The following is a 24,336-nucleotide window of genomic DNA, read 5'->3' on the forward strand; positions in this document are numbered from 1 at the left end:
AATGTCAGTATCCATCTTCCTGATGATTGTCCCCTCTCGTGTAGTCCCCACCTGGAGATCCGAATGTGGGACTAGTTTACCTCCGGAATATTTTACCCGAGAGGAAGCCATCATGTGTACATCATTCATACAGAGAGAGCTGCATGTCCTCGGGAGGTAGTTACGGCTGTAGTTTCCCGTTGCTTTCAGCCGTGTAGCAGTATCAACACAGCTAAGCCATGTTGAGTATTATTACAAGGCCGTATCAGTCAATCATCTAGACTGCCGCCCTTGCAACTACCGAAAGGCTGCTACCCCCCTTTCGATGAACCATTCGTTAGTCTGGTCTCTTAACAGATACCCATCCGATATGGTTGCACCTGTGGCTCGGCTATCTGCTTCATTGGGACACGCAAGCCTCCCCACCGCGGCAAGGTCACATGGTTCGCAGACAGTTCTTAATTACTTCTACGTTCCAAGTTGAATTCCTCTTTAGACTAGCACATTAGACTCGACTAGCACATTAGACTCGACTAGCACAAGCTTTTCCAACATCTGACAATAACAACACTGTTCTCGACTTCCTATAAAATAATTTGAGATTGTTAAACTATTCAACATAATTGATGCGTTGTCGTTCGCTAATGATTGATCACAAATCCGCACATTGTTGTTCAACCAATGGTTCTGCCTCTGATATTGACTAGAATTCCAGTTTTACCAATTTTAAGAATTGTTTAATATTTGCGGATTTTATTAATCCGCACACTTTGCAACATGTGGAAGATGAAAATAATTTACACAATATACATAAACTATCCTATGTATTATCACTCTTTTAATGATATTGTCAACTATTGTGTTAGTACACTTATATATAGATGTTACAATCACAACTTTTATTCCCATTTGAAGTGACTATAATAAGAACATAATAAGAAATCTTGCTCATTAAGGTACTTTCATGGTGTAATTTTTAACCAAAACAATCCATTGGAAGGAAGCGGACGTGGCCTTAATTGTGGTACAGCCCCAGCATTTGCCTGGTGTGAAAATGGGAAACCACAGAAAACCATCTTCAGGGCTGCCGACAGTGGGGCTCGAACCCACTATCTCCCGATTACTGGATACTGGCCGCACTTGAGCGACTGCAGCTATCGAGCTCGGTACAATCCATTGTATAGAAGGTTCAAGTGTAACAACTATGTACTATTCTCAAAATATATGTAACTTTAGAATTTAAGGTTAATCTCACACATTGTGTCAATAATTCAGGGTCTTGACCTAGTTTTTAAAAGGTTAAATTGGCTGATGATGCTTGGAAGGACAAGCAAAACGTGTACCATAACATCTAATGTAAAATAATTATATCCTGAATATAATGATTATCTAGTATTGAATAGGTGGATGATACTAAATTACTTTGTCATTTAATATGTATACTGAACATCAATACGGTCATAAAATGAGATAAATCACTTGTAATACACATAATATGCCAAGAAGAAAAACTTTTCAGAAAAACCTTTTTCTGAACCTAATGGAAGGACATTGGACAGCTAGAGCTCATATCAAATTACTGTTCAGAGATATCCATATATATATTCGGAGCACTCTTGTCGAGAAACTGAGTAGAGGCTTTGACGTCCAACGAACCTCCAAGGAAAAGTGAAATCTGCTGTCTCTGTAGACGGAAGAACAATTCATCAGCCTCCATGGAATGTGACAAGTGTGGTGGTGGTGACTGATGACTTGTTTTCAGGGATACAACTAGGCAACCATCCTCTAGACAAATGTTCTAGTTTTATCTGCAAACAACATGCAAAGTAGCAAACTTGTTTGCTTGATGTAACGCCTAATGTTTTACCTAAATTTCCTATTTATATTACATGTGAATTCCAGTTTTTGGTAAACATTTTTCTAAAATTAGTATAGTATTTATCATTAAATACAGAAATTTTAGCTTAATAAAGAAATTAACACGAGAATATGTAAACAGTGAGAGGTTTCATCAAGTGTTGAAAAATTACAACACGCCTGACCGTTGTGACTGCAGTGTGTGCACCTGCTAGAAGGTTAAATAGATGCCATATTAGTGTGGACAATGAAGGCAAGGTGTTTCAACATCTGCTACTGTAAATACTTAGGTGTTAATGTAAGGAAAGGTCTGCATTGGCGTAATCACATTAACAAGGTGGTAAATAAAGTTTACACATATCTTCATATAGTTACGAGGGTATTTAGAGTTTGTCGTAAGTTTGTGAAGCAGAGGGCCAGTAAACGCTGGTTAGGGTATAATTCCAGTGTATGGGACCCTCACCATGATTACCTTGATTCAAGAACTGGAAAACATCCAAAGGAAAGCAGCATGGTTTGCTCTGGGTGATTTGTGACAAAGAAGTAGTGTTACAACGTTGCAAATAGCGGGCTGGGAAAACTTAGGAAATGCCGGGCCGAGTGGCTGAGATGGTTGAAGCGCCGGCCTTCTGACCCCAACTTGGCAGGTTCGATCCTGGCTCTCTCCGGTGGTATTTGAAGGTGTTCAAATACATCAGCCTTGTGTCAGTAGATTTACTGGCACATAAGAGAACTCCTGTGGGACTAAAGTCTGGTGCCTTGGCATCTCTGAAAACCATAAAAGTAGTTAGTGGGATGTAAAGCAATAATATTATTATTATTATTATTATTATTGTTGTTGTTGTTGTTGTTGTTGTTGTTGTTGTTGTTGTTATGAAAACTTGGGAATAGAGAGATGAGCTGCTTGACTAACCAGTATGTTCTGAGCCATCAGCACAGAGCTGGCACAAAATGACGTTAGTAGACTTAAAAGCTTGGATGGAGTTCTTAAAAATAGGAAAGATCTTAATATGAAGATGTAATTGGAATTCCAAGAGGACAAATTGGGGCAGAAAGAGGAATTTGGGAAGTTGCTCATTCAAATAGTGAGCAAGGAGTATCAAGGGAAATTTTTATTTATGATGCATTTAATGCTGTGAATTTCATACCCAGAAGTGAATCAAATAATACCACAAAACAGCATGCTATCTCAAATGATAATATACGGTTAAATAACACAAGTGTTTTTTTCTTTTCTTTTCTTTTCTTTTCATTAAGTAACACCGACTCAGGTAACTCTTATTGGCGTCAATGGGATAATAAAGAGCTAGAATCGGGAAGGAAACAACCATGGCCTTAAGGTACAACACCAGCATTTACCTGGTGTGAAAAAAAAATTAGCTGGCCTGAGTGGCTCAGGCGGTTGAGGCGCTGGTCTTCTGACCGCAACTTGGCATGTTTGATCCTGGCTCGTTCCAGTGGTATTTGAAGGTGCTCAGATACGTCAGCCTCGTGTCTGTAGATTTACTGGCATGTAAAAGAACTCCCACAAAACTAAATTCTGGCACCTCTGCATCTCCAAAAACTCTAAAAGTTATTAGTGGGGCTTAAAGCCAATATTATATTATTATTATTATTATTATTATTATTATTATTATTATTATTATTATTATTATTATTATTATTAAAGATCACAATATCCATTAAAAACTGAGATCATGTTTACACATCCCCTAATGCTAAATAAAATAACAATTGATGGGCAAGAAATCAAAATTGTTGATAAATTTAAGTATTTAATAGAAATCATAACTTAATGAGAAACCAGCTTGGCATAACACAATAAATAAATTAAACAAAACACATTATATTACCAAGACTACATACAATAAAAAAAGCTTATTGATAACAGCAAAATTAAGACATTATAAAACAGTCTCACAGCCAGAAATAACTTCCGCTAGTGAAACCATTTTTTAAAGTACTAATACAGCTGAAACAGACAAAATACCTTAGACTGAAAGAAAAATGATTAAAACATACTTAAATAAACAGTATCAAGTTAATGGATAATGGAGAATAGCATCAAATAAAACAGTGTATAAGGAAATAAGGAAATTGAACCAGTAATGAGCATGATTACAAAAAATGTGTATCATTCTTTGGACACCTTATCAGAACACCTGACACCAGAATTAACAGAAGAAGGATTGAAATATTATGGAATTGCAAGACCAAGATTAAATGGATCACGGGAATAAGGAGGTTATTAAAGAACTACAAATAACAATAGACGATCTCAAAAACAAGACAGAAAAAATTAATATACTTCAAGAGACACACACCAGCTACAGACCAAGATCAATAAAAGGTCTAATAGGAGGGTATTTTCAACAGAACAAAGAAAGGCATCATCTCTCAGAATGAAAAAATATTAGGCTGATAGCAAATCAAGAAATCCTTTGTATAACTGACTAGAGTGGTCCAATGAGGCCATAAAGTGAAAAATAAATATTATTAATGATTAATCCCTAAGGGTGTTAAATCGGGATTAAGACCCAAAAACACATACTCATTCCTCCAAAACCGTTTACGTACAAAGACTAAATTCGTAATGGCGGGATATATTTTTAAATCTTAGATGTAAAATAGGAAATATTTTTAAACATTCCACCCCTACAGCAGTAAATGAGGTTAGCTCCGGAAACAAAATTATTCATCCTTTACAAAGGAAATTAAATATGTCCTCCTATTCAATACATACACACCTCAATCATTAGATGGAGTAATAATAGTCATACATGTTTCAACTCGTTTGAGCCATCTTCAGTGAAAAAAGGTCAGTCGTTTACATAATTCATACTGAAAAATGTTAAACCTTAATGAAGAAAAGAATGAAAACAAATAAGACATGACTGAATTAAAACAATAAGTGATTATGGCGAGGTTGTGGACCTCATAGTCTAAAATGTTCAGTGTGTTACAGTTAAAAACATACATGTTCCTATATTTTTAAAGGTCTTTCCAAATGTCAAGTGCAGGGAATCCGATAAATATCTGGTTTCTCATCCTTGCTACATAAAGTATGAATAGCTTCACGCTGCTTGTCTCTCTTCCATCCTGTCAATGTTGACACTTTTTGTTCATATCGTATTAATACAATGGCCATTGTGACTGCACGAACAGTATATCAAAAAGGGAAGGCATGACATTTATGTCTATCTATATCTTAGTTTTTAAAATGTTTACATCTATTGTATTTTTATACTCATTCTTTTATTTCAAAGAAGTTATATTTTGTTTGTGGAGTGGTTGTTTCATTATTATTGGTTTTTTTGTTTTTGTTTTTGTTTCAGGCTGTGATGTGGTTGAATGGTTACACACCCATGTGGAAGGCTTTACAGACAGGCGTGATGCTCGGAAATATGCATCACAGATGCTGAAAGCTGGTTACATCCGACATACTGTCAATAAGATAACCTTTTCTGAACAGTGTTACTACGTTTTTGGTGATATTTGTACTGGTAAGCTTTGAATTCATGTTGATAATATGAACATCCAGTTTTAATATTGAAACATACGTGCTAGTCCTGACATTGCTGTGAGCACTTATGTGAATGTTAATCTGTATTTGAATTTATAGCAGTTCAGTTTAGTCATCCAGTACTGCCTCTCTGCATGGAACACACTGGAACAAGTATGTAACATGTTGTATGTTTCGGTTCACAAGAGGATTCTGTTGCAAATTACTTAAATATTACAAAATTGGAATGATACAGAAAACTAAAACTTTTTGGAAATAGGCTAGAAAAAGTGTGATTGAGAAGTTACCCGTTCACAATCAGAGAATCAAGATAGGATTTTGGGAGATTTCACTATATTATACTATAATGTCTCGGATATCTCGTGCATGCCCTAATTTTTAAAGCAAAAAAGACATTTTCAGGAGTGCTCTTATACTAAACACAAAATTGCATATTAATAACATATCTTTGGTAATGCCACAATCATAGTTTCCATGACCTAGAACACAAAAATCAAGCAGTATTATTGCTTGTTTGCACTGCTTCATGTATGTTGTAAGAGATTACACCTCAATTTTGGCCTGTTATGCCTTTCAGATTTCAGTCCGCAGGTCTCTGTGAATGGCGTAAGCTGTTTGTAACAAGCAATGTGGCCTCCAATAGTTCTATTAAAAAGAGAGTCTAACAATCCTCTCCTAGGTTCCCAGACATTACACAGCCTTGTAGTTTGGAATCCATGTAAAACTGGATGCCCTGTGACAATCGTGATTTCCACTTAAACTACAAGCTTGTAGCTCTGCTTCTACCCTCCATGGCCAACTTTCTTACTCTTCTAAATAATATAATCGATCCTCTTCCATTTGCCTTCCCTGACTACACCATTGAACTTCATTTACTCATGTATGCACTGAAACACTCATCCACTGCTGGGCTGAGTGGCTCAGATGGTTTTTTTTTTTTTGCTAGTTGTTTTACGTCACACCGACACAGATAGGTCTTACGGCAATGATGGGACAGGAAAGGGCTAGGAGTGGGAAGGAAGCGGCCGTGGCCTTAATTAAGGTACAGCCCCAGCATTTGCCTGGTGTGAAAATGGGAAACCACGAAAACCATTTTCAGGGCTGCCTACAGTGGGGTTCGAACCTACTATCTCCCGAATACTGGATACTTCATATGGTTAAGGCGCTGGCTTTCTGAGCCGAAGTTGGCATGTTGGCTCAGTCCGGTGATATTTGAAGGTGCTCAGACACATCAGCCCCAGGTCGGTGGATCTACCGGCATGTAAAGGAACTCCTCAGGATAAAATTCTGGCACCTCAGCATCTCAGAAAACGATAAAAGTGGTCAGTGGGATGTAAAACCAAATAACATTATTGCACTCGTCTACTTCATTCCTAACTTAGCCTTCCTCTTCTTTGCGAGTGCTGTCTTCCGTTGTTCCCACCTGTTGATACTAGAACGATTCTTGCTAACTTCACATCTGTTACCTCCGGCTTACGAATACATTATTGTCGGTCTGCCCAGTTTTCACTCATGAACAGCAAAATTGGCCTTAAAATAAGGCAATGTATGGATAGTTCGCCTGTGAACTCGTTGCATTAACTTTGCTACACATTGATTTGATTTCACCTACTAGACTACCACCTGGAAGAAAATACACTACTTACAGTAAGTTTAGGGATACTAGTGAAAAAATGAACAAATATGTAAATGCTGTAAAAGCTGAAAATAGTAATTACAGACCTTTACAACTTACAGCAAACTCATCAGTTGTTAATAGGTCATTCTATACACATTTACACAATCTGACGTGGAGTCGATGAGTTTGACACTCCTCCTCAGAAACTTCCTTCCAGAGCTCAGAAACATGAAACTCCAATTCAGCCAGGTTCTGTGGTTTCAACTTCGTCAATCTAGTGGTTATGGTAGGTACTTCATACATTCTGTTGGATTTAACTCTGGACTGCATACACGCCAGGGCAGCGTTTTGATATCTTGGTTCTCAAACCATTTCTTAGTGATTTTTTTTTTAATGTCTATGCCAGCATATTATCTTGCAGAAAAATAAAATTTCTCCAAGGAGGTTATTGACGGATGACAGCATCATTTCTAGCATTTTACAGTATTGCCTGCTGTTGATAGATCCATTAGCAATTCTCATCGTCCCAGAGCTTCAGGGGTAATGTAGCCCCATATCATAATCGCCTCGTCACCCACTTGGACAGCGGGAGCCACGCATGCAGCCAAGAACTTACCTTATTTTGTGTGTCAAACTAAATAGATTTGCTTCAGAGATAACTTGAAACAAGATTCGTCTGAGAAAATAAATGCATCCGCATGCTTCTTGCAATCAGTAATGACTCTGTCTATAAAACTCCAAGCATGCTTTTATGTGCACCAAAGACAAAAATAAAGGTTGGAAGGGAGGGGGGGGGGGGGGTTGAAGGGCATAACGACTTCAAGCCAGTCTCACTAAGTCTTGTTTGAATCATGTCATAACTAGTATTAACCGTGTGAATATTCATTAAATTGGTTGTTAGTTCCTTACAGCTTGCAGTTTGGTCTGTTGTACCATTGACCATTCTTGCTGCTTTCATGTCCATTTCTTCTAACTTATGAATAAGGTATCCTGAGTCCACCCGGCTTTCTCTCCCGTACAGCAAAGTTAGTCTGAAAACAGACCGGTGTAAAGATATTTTCGTCCTAGAGCTCACTTTTTTCTTACAGAATACTACTGATCGCAACTAAAAGCTTTCTGCATTAGCTCTGCTGCACCTTGATTCAATCTTGCTTACTATACTACCGTCCTGCGAGAATACACATCCTAAATACTTTTAAGTGATCTACCTGGTCCCTTTTTGTATTCCCAGCCTGACATTGTCTCCCTAGGTTTCTTCCCTGTTAATATCATTTTAGTCTTGGGAAGGCTGCACCTATTTTCAAGTTCCAAGATATCAAATTGCAGGCTTTCAGCACTGTCTGCCATTAACACCAAGTCATTGGCATAAGCCAAACTACTCAGTACATTCCCACCTAACTAAATCCCTTCTTGCTATTGCCATTTTATACCTCTTAGTATCGATGTAAACTATGAACAACAAAGGTGAAAGATTATAGCCTCGTCTAACCCCTGTAAGTACTTTGAACGAAGAACTCATTCTACCATCAATTCTCACTACAGTCCAACTGTCAATTGTTTCACTGCTTTTAATAATCTGTCCTTAATCCCATAATCCCCCCATAACGGCTAACATCTTTTCACTTGGTACTCTGAAACGTGCCTTCTCTAGATCAATGAAACATACACGTAACTGTCTATTCCTTTCGTAGCATTATTTTTCAGTTACCTGGTGCATACCTAAAATCTGATCCTGACAGCTGCTCTGTAGACTGAATCTACACTGGTTTTCATCAAACTTACTCTCAACTATTGATCTCGCCCTCCCTTCCAAAATGCCAGTGAACATTTTGCCTGGTATACTGGTCAGTGAAATACCTCTATAGTTGTGATCCTTCCTGTTCCGTTGCTTATAGATAGGTGAAATTGCTGCTTTCATCCAGTCAGATGATACGTTGCTAAAATTCCTTGCTAATCGTATTACTTTGTGAAACCATTTCAACCCTGCCTTCCCAGTACGTGTCACCATTTGAGGCTAATTTCATCTATTCCCACTGCTTTGTGACAATGGAATTTATTTAACACTCCACTTGCTCAAGTATAATTTCACGAACATCATTGTCCTTCCCATGATCTCGGTTATTCACAACGTCAACTGAAAGATTTCCTCTTACGTTAAGATTTTCAAAATATTCCCTCCGCTTGTCGATTGATCCTGGGGGTTTCCTTTTTCCCTCCCTTTCTAAGACTTTTGATTATTGTCCAGAAAGTTTTCCTTGCTGTCAACCATTGATAGCACCTTCCCTTCAAAAGTGTCAGTGAACATTTTGCCTGGTATACTGATCAGTGAAATACCTCTGTAGTTGTTGTGATCCTTCCTGTTCCGTTGCTTATAGATAGGTTATTACCAAAATTTTCCCAAGACATCTTCTTGGATTGAACTTTTTTTTTCCCCCCTGTTTCTTTCACCTGCTTACAATTCCCTGTCAGTATCGGTCCTTGTTTGGGGTTATATCTGATACGCTTCCTTTTTATGTTCACCATTCAACCAAAATATTTGTATTTTTACCATCTTTACAAACAGTGTTTCCTGGGCATCACCTTTTTGTTCCTACAATATCCCTGTATGCCACACATTCTCTTCCTATATCCTGACCGTGCTGACTAATCATATTCATGTACTTCTAATTTCCTCGTACTAGATATTTTCTACCCTTATCTGCCTACAGACAGATTTCACTTTATCTATCCTAGGTCTAGAAATACTTAGTTCCTTACAGACCAGACAGTGGTCTGTATCATTGAAAAATCCCTGGAATATGTGCACATTCCTAACAGATTTCCTAAATTCATTGTCTTTTATGATACATTCTATATTATGGATCTGTTTCCCTTACCCTCCCATGTGTAGCGGTGTATAGCTGTAAGGTTGGAGAATGTATTCATAACTATTATTCCCATGCTAGCACTGAAGTCTGATAAACTCTTCCCATTTCTGTTGGCTTCCATATGTTCCCCATATTTGCCCATTGCCTTCTCATACCCTTCATTTTTACTTTCAGTTCTTGCATTGGAATCACCTGCAAATACCATCTATCCTTGGTGTTGACCATGACTATGATGTCACTCGGTTCTGTGCGAGATTTGTCAACTTCATCCTCGTTTGCACCCTCACGTTGTAAATAGGATGAGACCATTATTATCCTAATTCCTCCAACTGCTAAATCTACCCACATCAGTTGCTCATTTACCTGCCTATTGGAGACTATGTTGCATGCAATATTATTCCCGATGTACAGTCGTACCCTTCACTCTGCCCTTCCCTTTTTTAACTCCTGTTAAGAACTTTACAAAAGAAAATATTTATAAAATCCTCCTATCAATACAATTCAAGTCATCTGTTAGATGAAACAAAGTCTATACATGTTTCAGCCTAATCTCAAGGCCATCTTCAGTAGTAAAATGATTGTTACATAATATACAAACAAATTAAAAAACGTAATGATGTGAAGTGACAGTGATCATGATAAGTGAGTTAAAAACACATTGAGGTGCAAAGTCCTCTCGTCTAATAGATCTTGCTGGCTGTTAAATAAAACATTATGCTGAGGAGTGTAGTGAGACCGTCAATACTGCGAATAAAACGTGTAACATCTGTAATGAGAAAAAAGGAATGTATGAGTGGATGAAGAACAAGTTAAAAATGATGTACGAAAAGAAAACTCATATGACTTACTTGTAACTAAAAGTTGTCGTCTCGAATGGAGATGACCTTGTCGGTCTCAAGTCACATTGACAACTAAGCCTGTGTGTGGCTTACTGTGTATCTGTGTCGATGTGGTTGGGAGGGGTAATGGAGGGGGAGGGGCAGGGAGGGAGGGACGTTGTGATTCGCGGAAGGAGGGTGGAAGGGCGGGTCTTGTTCTAGAATGTCGGTAGTGAAACTCTTTTTTATTAATGAACTGTTTGCAGATGAGCGGGACAAAGGTTTCCAATAAAATATTTTTCTTTTCGTTGATTTCATTTAAGTTATAGACGGGATTGTTATATTGGTCGATATCTATATATATATTCTCTAGTATATTAAGTAAGGGACCTTTCTGTTCGTAATGCAGGATCTTTAAATCTTGATCAATTGTTGTGTATTTATGATTTTTCTCTCTACAATGTTCGCTCATGGCTGAGTAGCGATTATACTTTAGGGCATTAAGATGTTCGGAGTATCTTACATTGAAACTGCGGCCTGTTTGCCCAATATACGTTGAAAGACATGATTGGCATTTTAATTTGTATATTCCAGAGTTAGAAAATTTTTTGCTGTTGACAATATGAGAATTAAAAAACATTTTTGTATTGGTGTGAACGGTCTTGAAAGCTACTTTTAACTTGTGCTTTTTAAAGATGTTTGAAATAGGATATATATTATTATTATTAAAGGTAAATGTGGTGAACTTCTCTTTATGGAAAGATTGTTTTTCTAAGGTGGTCTTGGGTCTATTTCTAAATTTATTGAGAATTTTATTCACGAAAGCTTTACTGAAACCATTACCTTCGGCTATTGCATAAATGGTGTTGATTTCCTTTCTAAAATTCTTACGGGATAAAGGAACATTAAGAGCTCTGAAAATCATACTATTGTAAGCTGTCTTCTTCTGTGTCCCTGGATGTAGAGAAGTTTGATGGATTGTATTTACTGTGTGAGTGGGCTTCCTGTAAATATTAAAAGAAATGGTTTTATTCTGATTGCGAGTAATAGTTAAATCGAGATAATTAAGGGAATTGTTGTTCTCGGATTCTATCGTAAACTTTATGTGTGGATCCAGGTTATTAAGTAATTCAAGAACGGTGTTGCTGTCAGTAATGTGAGAATCCAGGATAATAAAAGTATCATCCACATACCGAGTCCAATGTTTGATCCCATTAATTTTACCTATAATGTGAGTGTATTCGAGGAAATCTACGTAAATATCAGCGAGGATTCCCGAGGCCGGTGACCCCATAGGAAGCCCCTTCTGTTGGTATATGATGTTGTTAAAAGTAAAGAAGCCATTATTTAATGTAAACTTGAGAATCTGAATAAACTCTTCTATCTCCCCTATAGTCAATTTACTGAATTTGGAAAGATTGTTTTTTACTATTTCGATGGTTTTATTGACGGGTACATTCGCGTACATATTTTCTATGTCAAAAGAGTGAAGGGTGTAATGTTTCGGTAACGTGAGATTTTTTATTCTATTGCAGAAAAAAAATTTTTTTATTGGAAACCTTTGTCCCGCTCATCTGCAAACAGTTCATTAATAAAAAAGAGTTTCACTACCGACATTCTAGAACAAGACCCGCCCTTCCACCCTCCTTCCGCGAATCACAACGTCCCTCCCTCCCTGCCCCTCCCCCTCCATTACCCCTCCCAACCACATCGACACAGATACACAGTAAGCCACACACAGGCTTAGTTGTCAATGTGACTTGAGACCGACAAGGTCATCTCCATTCGAGACGACAACTTTTAGTTACAAGTAAGTCATATGAGTTTTCTTTTCGTACATCATTTTTAACTTGTTCTTCATCCACTCATACATTCCTTTTTTCTCATTACAGATGTTACACGTTTTATTCGCAGTATTGACGGTCTCACTACACCCCTCAGCATAATGTTTTATTTAACAGCCAGCAAGATCTATTAGACGAGAGGACTTTGCACCTCAATGTGTTTTTAACTCACTTATCATGATCACTGTCACTTCACATCATTACGTTTTTTAATTTGTTTGTATATTATGTAACAATCATTTTACTACTGAAGATGGCCTTGAGATTAGGCTGAAACATGTATAGACTTTGTTTAATCTAACAGATGACTTGAATTGTATTGATAGGAGGATTTTATAAATATTTTCTTTTGTAAAGTGATAACCGTCAATACGGAATGAGATTCATATCCTGTTAAGAATGTTTAATCTCTTAAGTCTTCCTCATTACCTTCTCATACCTGAATATCACTAACTTCTAACACGTTCAGATGCATCCTCTTTGCTAAGTTAGCCAGGTCTACTTTCTTCCATAAGCCTCATTAATATTGATAGCTCCCAATCAAATTCCATTTTGTTTACCAAGTTGTTTTCAAGGAGTCCCTCACCTGTCAAACAGAAGTAGGACTCCGTTACTGCACAAGTTGTCTTCAAGGAGTCCCTCACCTGTCAAACAGAAGTAGGGCTCCATTACTGCCATAGGTGTCTGGCTCCATGGCTAAATGGTTAGCGTGCTGGCCTTTGGTCGCAGGGGTCCCGGGTTTGATTCCCGGCAGAGTTGTGAATTTTAATCGTTGGTTAATTTCACTGGCACGGGGGCTGGGTGTATGTGTCGTCTTCATCATTATTTCATCCTCATCCATGACGCACAGGTCACCTACGGGAGTCAAATCAAAAGACCTGCATCTGGCGAGCCGAACATGTCCTCCGACACTCCCGGCACTAAAAGCCATACGCCATTTCCATTACTGCCATAGGTCCGAGGATTGCTTAAAATAATCTATACTTGGTAAATTCTGTGAAGCTATTCTAGTGGGAATCTTTCCTCTAACAGGGTAGGGACCATCGTTGGATTGTATAGTCCTGGCCACCTGAGCACAAGGAGGGTCACGACTCAGATTATGTTCGAAATGCCCACTTCTATTCCATAGCAACTGGTATTCTAACTCTAAGCATGATTTACCTAGGCCACTCAGCCATTGGCCATGGTTCATGAACTAGAATGTGACTACAGTAACCCACCCCACAAACCATTTTCCTAATTTAAACAAATCAGAAGTTATTAGTAATTTCCCTTAAGAGTCTAAAGGATTTTGGCTGTTTGACCAAAACTTACGAATGGATAAACGCAGAGTCTTCTGGTTTTCACTGAAAAACTTAGTTTTCAAAGCACTATTGCATGGATATGTAATGTTGTGACTATTATTGGAAGTATAGTTACAAGAGATGATGCACTATATTGTAGGGGTTTCCTTAAATTTACTGTAACAACCTGTAGAGCTGAAATGTGTTGTTTGAGTTATCATTCCATAGACTGGTTTGATGCAGCTCTCCATGCAACCCTATCCTGTGCTAACCTTTTCATTTCTACGTAACTGTTGCATCCTACATCTGCTCTAATCTGCTTGTCATATTCATACCTTGGTCTACCCCTACCGTTCTTACCACCTACATTTCCTTCAAAAACCAACTGAACAAGTCCTGGGTGTCTTAAGATGTGTCCTATCATTCTATCTCTTCTCATCAAATTTAGCCAAATCGATCTCCTCTCACCAATTCGATTCAGTATCTCTTCATTTGTGATTCGATCTATCCATCTCACCTTCAACATTCTTCTGTAACACCACATTTCAAAAGCTTCTATTCTCTTTCTGAGCTAGTTATCATCCATGTTTCACTTCCATACAAAGCCACGCTCCACACGAAAGTCTTCAAAAATCTGATCCCGATATTAATGTTTGAAGTGAGCAAATTTCTTTTCTTAAGAAAGCTCTTCCTTGCTTGTGCTAGTCTGCATTTTATGTCCTCCTTATTTCTGCCATCGTTAGTTATTTTACTACCCAAGTAACAATATTCATCTACTTCCTTTAAGACTTAATTTCCTAATCTAATGTTTCCTACATTACCTGCCTTCGTTCGACTGCACTCCATTACTTTTGTTTTGGACTTATTTATTTTCATCTGGTACTCCTTACCCAAGACTTCATCCATACCATTCAGCAACTTCTCGAGATCTTCTGCAGTCTCAGATAAAATAACAATATCATCGGCAAATCTCAAGGTTTTGATTTCTTCTCCTTGGACTGTGATTCCCTTTCCAAATTTCTCTTTGATTTCCTTTACTGCCTGTTCCATGTAAACATTGAAAAGGAGAGGGGACAAACTGCAGCCTTACCTCACTCCTTTTTGGATTGCTGCTTCTTTTTCAAAGCCCTCAATTCTTATCACTGCAGACTGATTTTTATACAGCTTGTAGATAATTCTTCGTTCTCGGTATCTGATACCTATCATCTTCAAAATCATAAATAGCTTGGTCCAATCAACGTTATCGAATGCCTTTTCTAGATCTACGAATGCCATGTACGTGGGCTTGTCCTTCTTGATTCGATCCTCTAAGATCAGACGTAAAGTCAGGATTGCTTCACGTGTTCCTACATTTCTTCTGAAGCCAAATTGATCTTCTCCCAACTCAGCTTCAATTTGTTTTTCCATTCTTCTGTAAATAATACGTGTTAAAATTTTGCAGGCATGAGATACCAAACTAATGGTGCAGTAGTTTTCACACCTGTCAGCACGGGCTTTCTTGGGAATAGGGCACGGGCTTTTTTGGGAATAGGTATAACAACATTCTGCCGAAAATCGGATGGGACTTCTCCTGTCTCATACATCTTGCACACTAAATGAAATAACCTTGCCATGCTGGTTTCTCCTAAGGCAGTCAGTAATTCAGAGGGAATGTCATCAATTCCAGGTGCCTTCTTCCTATTTAGGTCACTCACAGCTCTGTCAAACTCTGACCTCAAAATTGGGTCTCCCATTTCATCAGCATCAACAGCCTCTTCATGTTCCTGAACCAAATTATTTACATCTTTACCTTGATACAACTGTTGGATATGCTCCTGCCATCTTTTTGCTTTGTCTTTCCCTAGAAGTGGCTTTATCTGAGCTCTTAATATTCATACACCTAGATTTCCTAGAGCTGAAATATCTGATATAATTCTCTTGTACCAGTTTTGTATTCCCCAGCTGGTATTTAGTCCTCTTATACGTAGTACAGTCATTAAGTTCTGAGACTGACCGCATGATGGTGCTGTGGTGCACTATAGCCCATAGGTGGCGCTGTGGTATGATACCATGTCAGTTAGTCTCTCATCCCTGCAAGAGACAGTTGAGTGCATGCACTGAAAGCAGACGTGCAATTGTTGTTGTGACGGTGATTTGAATGCGCCCATTGGACCTTGACATGTCACAGTTTGAGCAACGGACAAACATAAAGTTCTGCCAGAAATTAGGCAAAACCGCTGCCGAAACATTTGAGATGATGCAGCAGGTTTACGGTGAGGTCGCATTGAGTCGCAGTGTTGTGTTTAGTTGGTACCGTAGTTTTGTGCAAGAACAGGACAGTTTGGAAGATGATGTGCGTATTGGTCGGCCACTAACAGTTTGAACGGAACGCAAGATCCAAGAAGTTGCAACGTTGGTGCATGCTAACCGCTCCCAATCAGTAGACGATCTCGCAGCAACAATAGGAGTCGGCCATGGTACTTGCCACAAAATTCTGACGGATGACCTCAACATGTCTCTTGTTACCCAGCACAGTGGTCGCAAGACCAACGTGATGTTCGCATGACGATTTGTGGTGACCTCATCACCAGTGCTGACGATGATCCAATGTTTCTCAACCGGATAATAACTGGAGACGAAACAGGGTGTTTCCTTCCAGCAGTGCTTCAAGCAGCTATACCAACGTTGGCAAATGTGCATAACGGCCAACGGCGACTACAAAGGGCAATAGGAAAGTTTTGCAATACGCAAAAACGGTTGGCTGGACACCCCTGTTATGGTGAGGGGTGAAAACCGGTCTGGAAGACAGCAAGGCACGACCTTCACACCAGTTGTTACCAAGCAGTGGGATTGAAGGCAAGTTAAGATGTCAGTGCAGTCTAAAGGTCAGTATCGCGCAATTATCCGCTACAAGTTTGCTCGTGGATTAACTGTTGACCCGTGTCTAGAGGAAATGACTCCTGTGCTGGGGAAAGACTGTCCACATCGGACGACAATTTTCTGCTGGTACAAAGAGTTCCAGAGGGAAAATTTTGGAGTTGAAGACGATCCTCGTTCTGGGCGACTGTCTGAATCAGTGACTGAGGAAAACATTGAAGCTGTGAGGAAAATGTTGCAGCAAGAGAGGCGGTTGACATATCGGCAGGTGGAAGACCCTCCACATCCCTGCACCAGCTATTCATTCAATTCTACACGACCATCTCCATATTAGAGAGGTTTGTTCCCTTTGGGTGCCCCATTCACTTTCAGGGGAACAAAGGGCACATCGAGTGAAATGGTGCCGAAAAATGCTAAGACAGTTTGAAAATAGGACTTTGCGTAACTTCAATAGCATCATTACAGGTGATGAATCGTGGTTTTATTATTACGATGTCCCAACAAAATCCCAGAACAAGATGTGGCTGTTTGAAGATGAGTACTCCTGTAACCGTGCAAAAGTCAAGGTCAGTGAAGAAAAGGATGATTGCAGTATTCTTCACTAAACGGGTCATCCGGACTCGGGTTCTGCTAGAAACACAAAGGACAGTTACTGCGAAGTGGTACAGTGAGACTTGTCTGCCTCAGGTCATCTAGGCTGTCAAGCAGCTCCGTCCAAGGTCACAGCTCAACACTTGGCTCTTGCATCACGACAATGCTCCAGCACATCGTGCTAATGTAACAATGGATTTTCTTGCCAGATCAGGGTTGACTGTGCTTGATCACCCTCCATACAGTCCTGATCTTGCCCCATGTGACTTCGCACTCTTCCTAGAAGTGAAGGTGAAGCTGAAAGGACGAGGAGCTTCTGGCAGCATGGAATCAAGAGTGTGAAAATGTAACCAAAGAAAAGTGGCAGAGTTGGTTCAGTGACTGGTTTCGAGGTATAGAGAAGTGTATCGAGTGTGGTGGAAATTATTTTGAAAAAATCTAAAGCATTCACTCACATTGCAAAACTTTCCTAGTGCCCTTTGTATTTTGAGGGTGGATGTGGTTCTGTGTAGGTGTACGCCGTGTGAAGCAGCATCGTGTGCAACATACAGAGTCGTGTGGGTGCTTATCTTCCAGGCGTCAAGTCTCAGAACTTAATGACTCTACTATGTATGTCCTCATATCCAACATCTATTCAACCTTGGAAAAGCACATTTTCATACCAAACTCATTGCATTTCTTTTCAAACTCCAGAATGTTAAATTGGAGGTTTTCTAAGCAATTTGCCAGACAAAGTAGTAAGCAAAGGCCAAACTGCTTGATTGTCAAAGCAAATGACTTTTATTACCTATAGTTACTTACTGTTGAGCTCATAATCCCTCAGCTTTGCAGTTTGGGTCACGTAGCTGTGAGCTTGGATTCAGGAGATTGTGGGTTTGAACCCCCCCCCCCCTGTTGACAGCCCTGAAGATGGTTTCCTGTGCTCGTACCAGGCAGATATGGAGGTTGTAACTTGATAAAGACCACGGTCGCTTCCTTCCTACTCGTAGCCCAGACCTATACCATCATTGCTATAAGACCTGTCCGAGTCAGAGCAACGTAAAATAAACAGTGGGGAAAACCAGTCACTATGTCAGATATCTTTTTCCATGGTAATATGACATACCACTTGTCTAGATCTATGAAGCATAACCGCATTTCTTTCTCTCAGAACATTTTTCAATTACTTGGCCAGTGCTGAAATGTTGCTCCTGCTCTGTGGTCTGAAAGTGCACTGAAGTATTTATACCTCTTCCTTTCCAGTACATCTCGCCATCTATATTCCTACTGTTGTATGACGCTGGCTGTAGTTTAAATACCACCCTCTCCAGTTCCTCAAACTAGTATCACTACCATCAGCATTTTCTTCCCAGTGATTTCTGTTACTAGTCAGGGATTGGCTATAGGCCAATTCCAGGCATCGCGTGTTTACATATGTACATTTCTTTTTAACAATATATGAAACTTACCATCTAAACAAGAGATTTATGCGTAATAACGTATACATGATACTTAACAACCTCCACAAATTTCATTGTAGTAAATCTGATGTATACAATTTTATAAAATTTTAAACGTAGCAATCGGTGTTTACATGGTACGGACTTTTAACTTTACATACTTTTACGTTTTTTCTAAATTCTGCTAATTGTGGTAACTTTTATTGGTAATGTCAAGATATTGTTTACAAGAAAGACAAAGGTACATTTTGCACACAAAAAACCCAAATGTGTAAGTTGCGTAATGTCTGCGTAATATAGTTAAAGGAGATCGTCGCATGTTTACTTGACAGCGTCACGGGATTACACACGTGAATCAGTGCTATGGCGAAATGGCATGAGGGGCTAATAAATCTTAAAACTCTGCATCAAATACGATCACTGAATGATAAAGTGTATATTGAATATCGCAGAAAGTAATAATAAAGAAGGGGCGTGATGGCACAGCGGTCAAGCTGTGTGGAACCATCAAGACAGACTGGGTTCGAGTCCCGATTAATGCATGTGTGATTTTCGAGGTGAAAGTCACGTCGGGTGGTTCGGATTTTGCGTAAAAAATGAGGTTCCGTGGCTTATGATACTGAGATTATCGGTCACAAAAACTACAAGCTTCATTCCTCCTAATAATAATAATAAATAATAATAATAATAATAATAAGGTATATTACTGCAGATACTGGTACTGACATTTGGCCTGTTTTATAAAGTAAAGTGTTTTACGAATTGTCACACATTTAACACTAATAATGTAAATTTAATGTAAAATGAACTAATCTATATATATATAAAATAACTTGTCCTGACTGACTGACTGATTCATCATCGCAGAGCCAAAACTACTGGACGTAATCAAATGAAATTTTGGGGATATATTCATATTAAGATGTAGGTGCTCGCTAAGAGAGGACTTTTGGATATTCCTTCGCTAAGGGGGTGAAAAGAGGGGTGAAATTTTAAAATGAGTGTGTCTATATCTCGAAAGTTTAAAAGTTTACAGATGTAAAAATTGGTATTTAGAATCTTCTTTAAAAATAATGAAACACGTATTTTTTTTGTTTTCAGAAATTCCCAATAGGAGGGGTGAAAAGGGGTGAAAATGGGGAAAATGGGTTGAATGCCCTTAATCAGGATACCAGTACTTATATCTCAGAAACTGAAGATATTACAGACCTGAAAATTGGTACTTTTGATCTCCTTTAAAAACAAAGAAACACGTATTTTTTTGTTTTTGGAAAATCCAGTTAATGGGAGGGTGAAAAGGGGGTGAATTTTTAAAATGAGTGAATCTATATCTCCAAACTTTTAAAGTTTGCAGATGTAAAAATTGGTATTTAGAATCTTCATTAAACATAAAGAAACACGTATTTTTTGTTTTCGGAAAATCGCAATAGGAGGGGTGAAAAGGGGTGAAAAAGGTGTTGAATGCCTTTGATGAGCCTACTTATATTTCAGAAACTGAAGATATTACAGACCTGAAAATTGGTGTTTGGGATCTCCTTTAAAAATAAAGAAACACGTATTTTTTTGTTTTTGGAAAATCCAATTAATGGGGGGGTTAAAAGGTGATTTTTTAAAATGTGTGTATCTATATCTCAAAACTGTTACAGTTTATAGATGTAAAAATTGGTATTTAGAATCTCCTTTAAAAATAAAGAAACACGTATTCTTTTGTTTTCGGAAAATCCCAATAGGAAGGGTGTAAAAGGGTGAATAATGGGTTGAATGCCTTTAATGAGGCTACTTATATTTCAGAACCTGAAGATATTACAGACCTGAAAATTGGTATTTGGGATCTACTTTAAATGTAAAGAAACAAGTATTTTTTCATTTTTGGAAAATCCAAATATTGAGTTGTGAAAAGGGGGGTGAATTTTTTAAAATGAATGTGTCTGCATGTTAAAACTTTAAAATTTACAGATGTAAAATTTGATAGTTAGAATCTCCTCTAAAAATAAAGGGACAGGTATTTTTTTGTTTCCTGTAAATCCCAATAGGAGGGGTATAAAAGGGTGAAAAATGGGTTGAATGCCTTTAATGAGGATACATATATCTCAGAAACGGAAGATATTACAGAACTGAAAATTTGTATATGGGATCTCCTTTAAAAATAAAGAAACACGTATTTTTTTAGTTTTTGGAAAATCCTATTAATGGCGGTTAAACAGAAGTGACAAATTGGGGTGAATTTTTTGAAAGATTATCTTGGAAACGTAAAATGTTACAGACGTAAAAAGTGGGTGTTTGGAATCTCCTGTAAATTTAAAGAAACATAGGTGATTTGTTTTTGGAAACTCCACTTAAGGGGAACCAAAAAGGGGTGAAATTTTAAAATGAGAATTTTTACAGTATATCTAAAAACTTAACATATTACAGAAGTGAAAAATGGTATTTTTATCTCTATTAAACATAAAGAAACGTGTATTTTTAATTTTCTGAAATACCACTCGGGGGGAGGGGGGGGTGAAAGTGACTGAAAATGGTGTTGAATTCTTTTATTTAGGCTACTGATATCTTAAAAATGAAGATGTTACAGACGTGAAATTTGATATTTGCAATCTGCTTTAAAAGTAAAGAAACACGTATTCTCGGAAAATCCAATGAAGCGGGGGGGAGGGGGTGAAAGAATTGAAAAATTAATTGACTTTAATTGTATGAGAATATATACATCTAATAAAAACTAAAGTTGTTACAGACGTGAAAATTCGTATTTGGATCTCCCTTAAAAACAAAGAAAAACGCGTTTTGCGGGGAAACCATATTGGGGGGCGGGAGTGTAAAGGAGTTGAATTCCTTTCATGAGGACACATAAATCAAAAAGTGAAGAAGTTAGAGTCGTGATAATTGGTATTTGGTATTTAGAAGATCCTTCACTATTAAAGAAATAAGTACTTTTTGCGGGAAAATTCACTTGGGAGGGGGAGTAGTTTGAAATGAAGTGACAAAAGTAAATTATATTTATGGGGATACTTATATCTCAAAACTGAAGGTAATAGACGTGAACATTGGTGTTTGGAATCTCCCTTAAACATAAAGAAACACGCCTTCTTTTAATTTTTTGGGGGTGGGGTGGGGGGAGGGTTGGCAATAAAAACTAACGGCGGTGGGGTGTAAAAGGAGGTGAGACCAATTGATTTTACTGTTCTTAATGTACTTATAAGGATCCTCCGTTGCTCAGGCGGCAGCGCGCCGGCCTCTCACAGCTGGGTTCTGTGGTTCAAATCCCGGTCACTCCATGTGACATTCGTGCTGGACAAAACGGAGGCGGAACAGGTTTTTCTCCGGATACTCCGGTTTTCCCTGTCATCATTCATCCCAGCAACACATAATAGTAATAATAATAATAAGAATAACATTAATAATAATAATAATAATAATGTTCCGGACCGTCGTCAAATGTGCGGACCGCGCTGGAAACGGCTCCTGGACGGGTAATGACTAAGAATGCAGCCGGCCGCGGGTTCAGTGCCGCCAAGGCTCCCAATAAGACACTTCGCCGGATCACCTGAAGGATTTTATCCAGATTAAAAATGATTATAGGAATATACGGTATGGCAAAGATTTACGGACCCAACTGACCGGGAAGAATACCTGAGCCTAGCCCGGGAAGTACGAAATCGATTGCTGGAAAGGAAGATGAAAAATGGGAGGAAACGTGCCGTAATCTAATAGAAAACGAGTCAGATCGGGAATTTTGGTGGATTCTCGCTGAAAACGTGTTAGATTGCGAATTTCGGCGGATTATATATCTAAAACAATAAGCATGCAGTTATAAATTTCAGTATAATACCGTAGCGAAGCACGGGTACCATGCTAGTATTTTTTAAAATAACTGAACATTCAGCAGTTAAGTAGCCTACAGTTTGAATGAAAGCTTGGTCAGAAAAAAATATAATAAAATGAAAAAAAACTATTTTTGTTCATTCTGATTTTGGTCTAGACTCATCAAAATACTATATCCCATGAGTAAAATGAGTCGCCGGTAATTTTCTTTTGATTTCACTTACATTTAAAAAGCCCTTGTCTTTTGTCGGTGGTTCACAAAACAGTTCAGCTTCATCGTTGCACTTGCGAAAATTGGTTACAAAATAAATATCACAATTACTTTCAGTTATGGTACAAACATAATATTTTGCATGTTTCTTTCTGCTGTAGTTTCCAAGTACAAAGTCACCAACTTCAAAGTCACCAACTTCAAAAGCCGTATCACGGGGTGGATTCTTGCCATCTGCTTCGATCTTCTGGTGTGGGTGTAGAGAGAGTGTGGTAGTAGTTTCAGAATAATATTTTCGTGCCTGTACTATATAATTTTTGAATATTCCTGATATTGCACAGAAATGTACTTTTTTCAAAGTGATATGTGATGGGGGTATTCTTGTGTAAAAACTTTGTATGCGTCTTGCATTGTGACACACATGAATCGTTTGTTTTTTAATTTTTGTCCAGACCTTTTTTTTACGGGGAGAAAATCTCTTGCTCGAGGAGATGACCAACTGATATCACCTGGGTTGAGAAATTTAAGAACTTCTTGATTTGGAAGTGAAGACTCCCTGTGCTTGCCAGAGGTAGATGAATTTACTCCAAATTTCACACTCAGCGCGGAAACAACTTCCCGTTTCTTCCGTGGACTCGCTGGTAAAGCCTGCTCCGAATGCTTTACAGCTTTCCTCAATGTTTGTTTGCATTTATAACCAGACATTGGCGTACACTGCTCTGCACTCGATGTTAATGGTTGTGTTGTTGGACTTGTGGAACACGAGGTAACTGTTGATAAGCCCTGAAGTTTTTTCTGAGCTCTGTGTTTCTTCACCGATTCTCATACCTGTTGGCAGCGTACGCGTAACTGGGCAGGCGTGGTCTTTCTTCTCGCGATACCGTTTACACCGTTCCTTGTGAGTAAGCGGCATTATTAAATATCACCTAAGTGTGAATACCAATTATTCTAAAATACGTGTTTTACAAGTGAGTGTGACGCAGAAACTGAGTCCTGTGGGCAGCATGTTGGGGCAGCGGAGAACTTCCTGGTCGCCTGCTCGCAAGAACGCCGTAAACCCATGACGTATTTTACTATCAGCTTCGTATGAGTCCGTTTGAAATTTTAAATGAATGATATGGCAGATTGAAAGGGTGTGCAGTATTGGCTTTGCATACTAAGTTTTATTCAAATTGAGCCACGCACTTTTCGTCTACAGAAACTTTTATACCTTTTTCGTTGCATGTTTACACGACCTGCAGCAATAAATTTGTCGCTTTATTACACCTTATATAAACTGTTAATAACGTAAATAAGTACTTTACTGCAAAGAGAAAGAGCATTAGAATTAACATTTATCGTCGCCATAAGACCTATCTGTGTTGGTGCGACGTAAAGCCACTAGCAAAAGAAAAATTAACATTTACTATAATTTATTATCTTAACATTTCATCATAATAAACAGGAATTCCTAAAACTATTGAAAAATATCAAATAAATTTAGCCTCTACATAAAGGTTCAATTAAAAACTGAAAGACATCAATAAATTAATACATATCATAAAATTAATAAAATATATTTTATCTGTCATAAAAACAAATTGTAGAGTTTTATTTTAAACTTTACATTTTCCTACTTGGGTGGACTATTC

General features: G+C 38.3%; 1 protein-coding gene across 2 annotated transcripts in view; it reads left to right on the forward strand.

Moving 5' to 3' along the window:
• dsh (Segment polarity protein dishevelled) overlaps positions 1 to 24,336 on the forward strand; it is a 357,971-nt gene that overhangs the window by 277,909 nt on the left and 55,726 nt on the right. For both annotated transcript variants that reach the window (XM_067141180.2, XM_067141181.2), the window contains one exon: positions 5,172 to 5,339. In XM_067141180.2, the coding sequence (XP_066997281.1) occupies positions 5,172 to 5,339 (168 nt within the window). The remainder of the gene's footprint in view (positions 1 to 5,171; positions 5,340 to 24,336) is intronic.

Source organism: Anabrus simplex, chromosome 2 (assembly GCF_040414725.1).
Source record: "Anabrus simplex isolate iqAnaSimp1 chromosome 2, ASM4041472v1, whole genome shotgun sequence".
Taxonomy (NCBI): domain Eukaryota; kingdom Metazoa; phylum Arthropoda; class Insecta; order Orthoptera; family Tettigoniidae; genus Anabrus; species Anabrus simplex.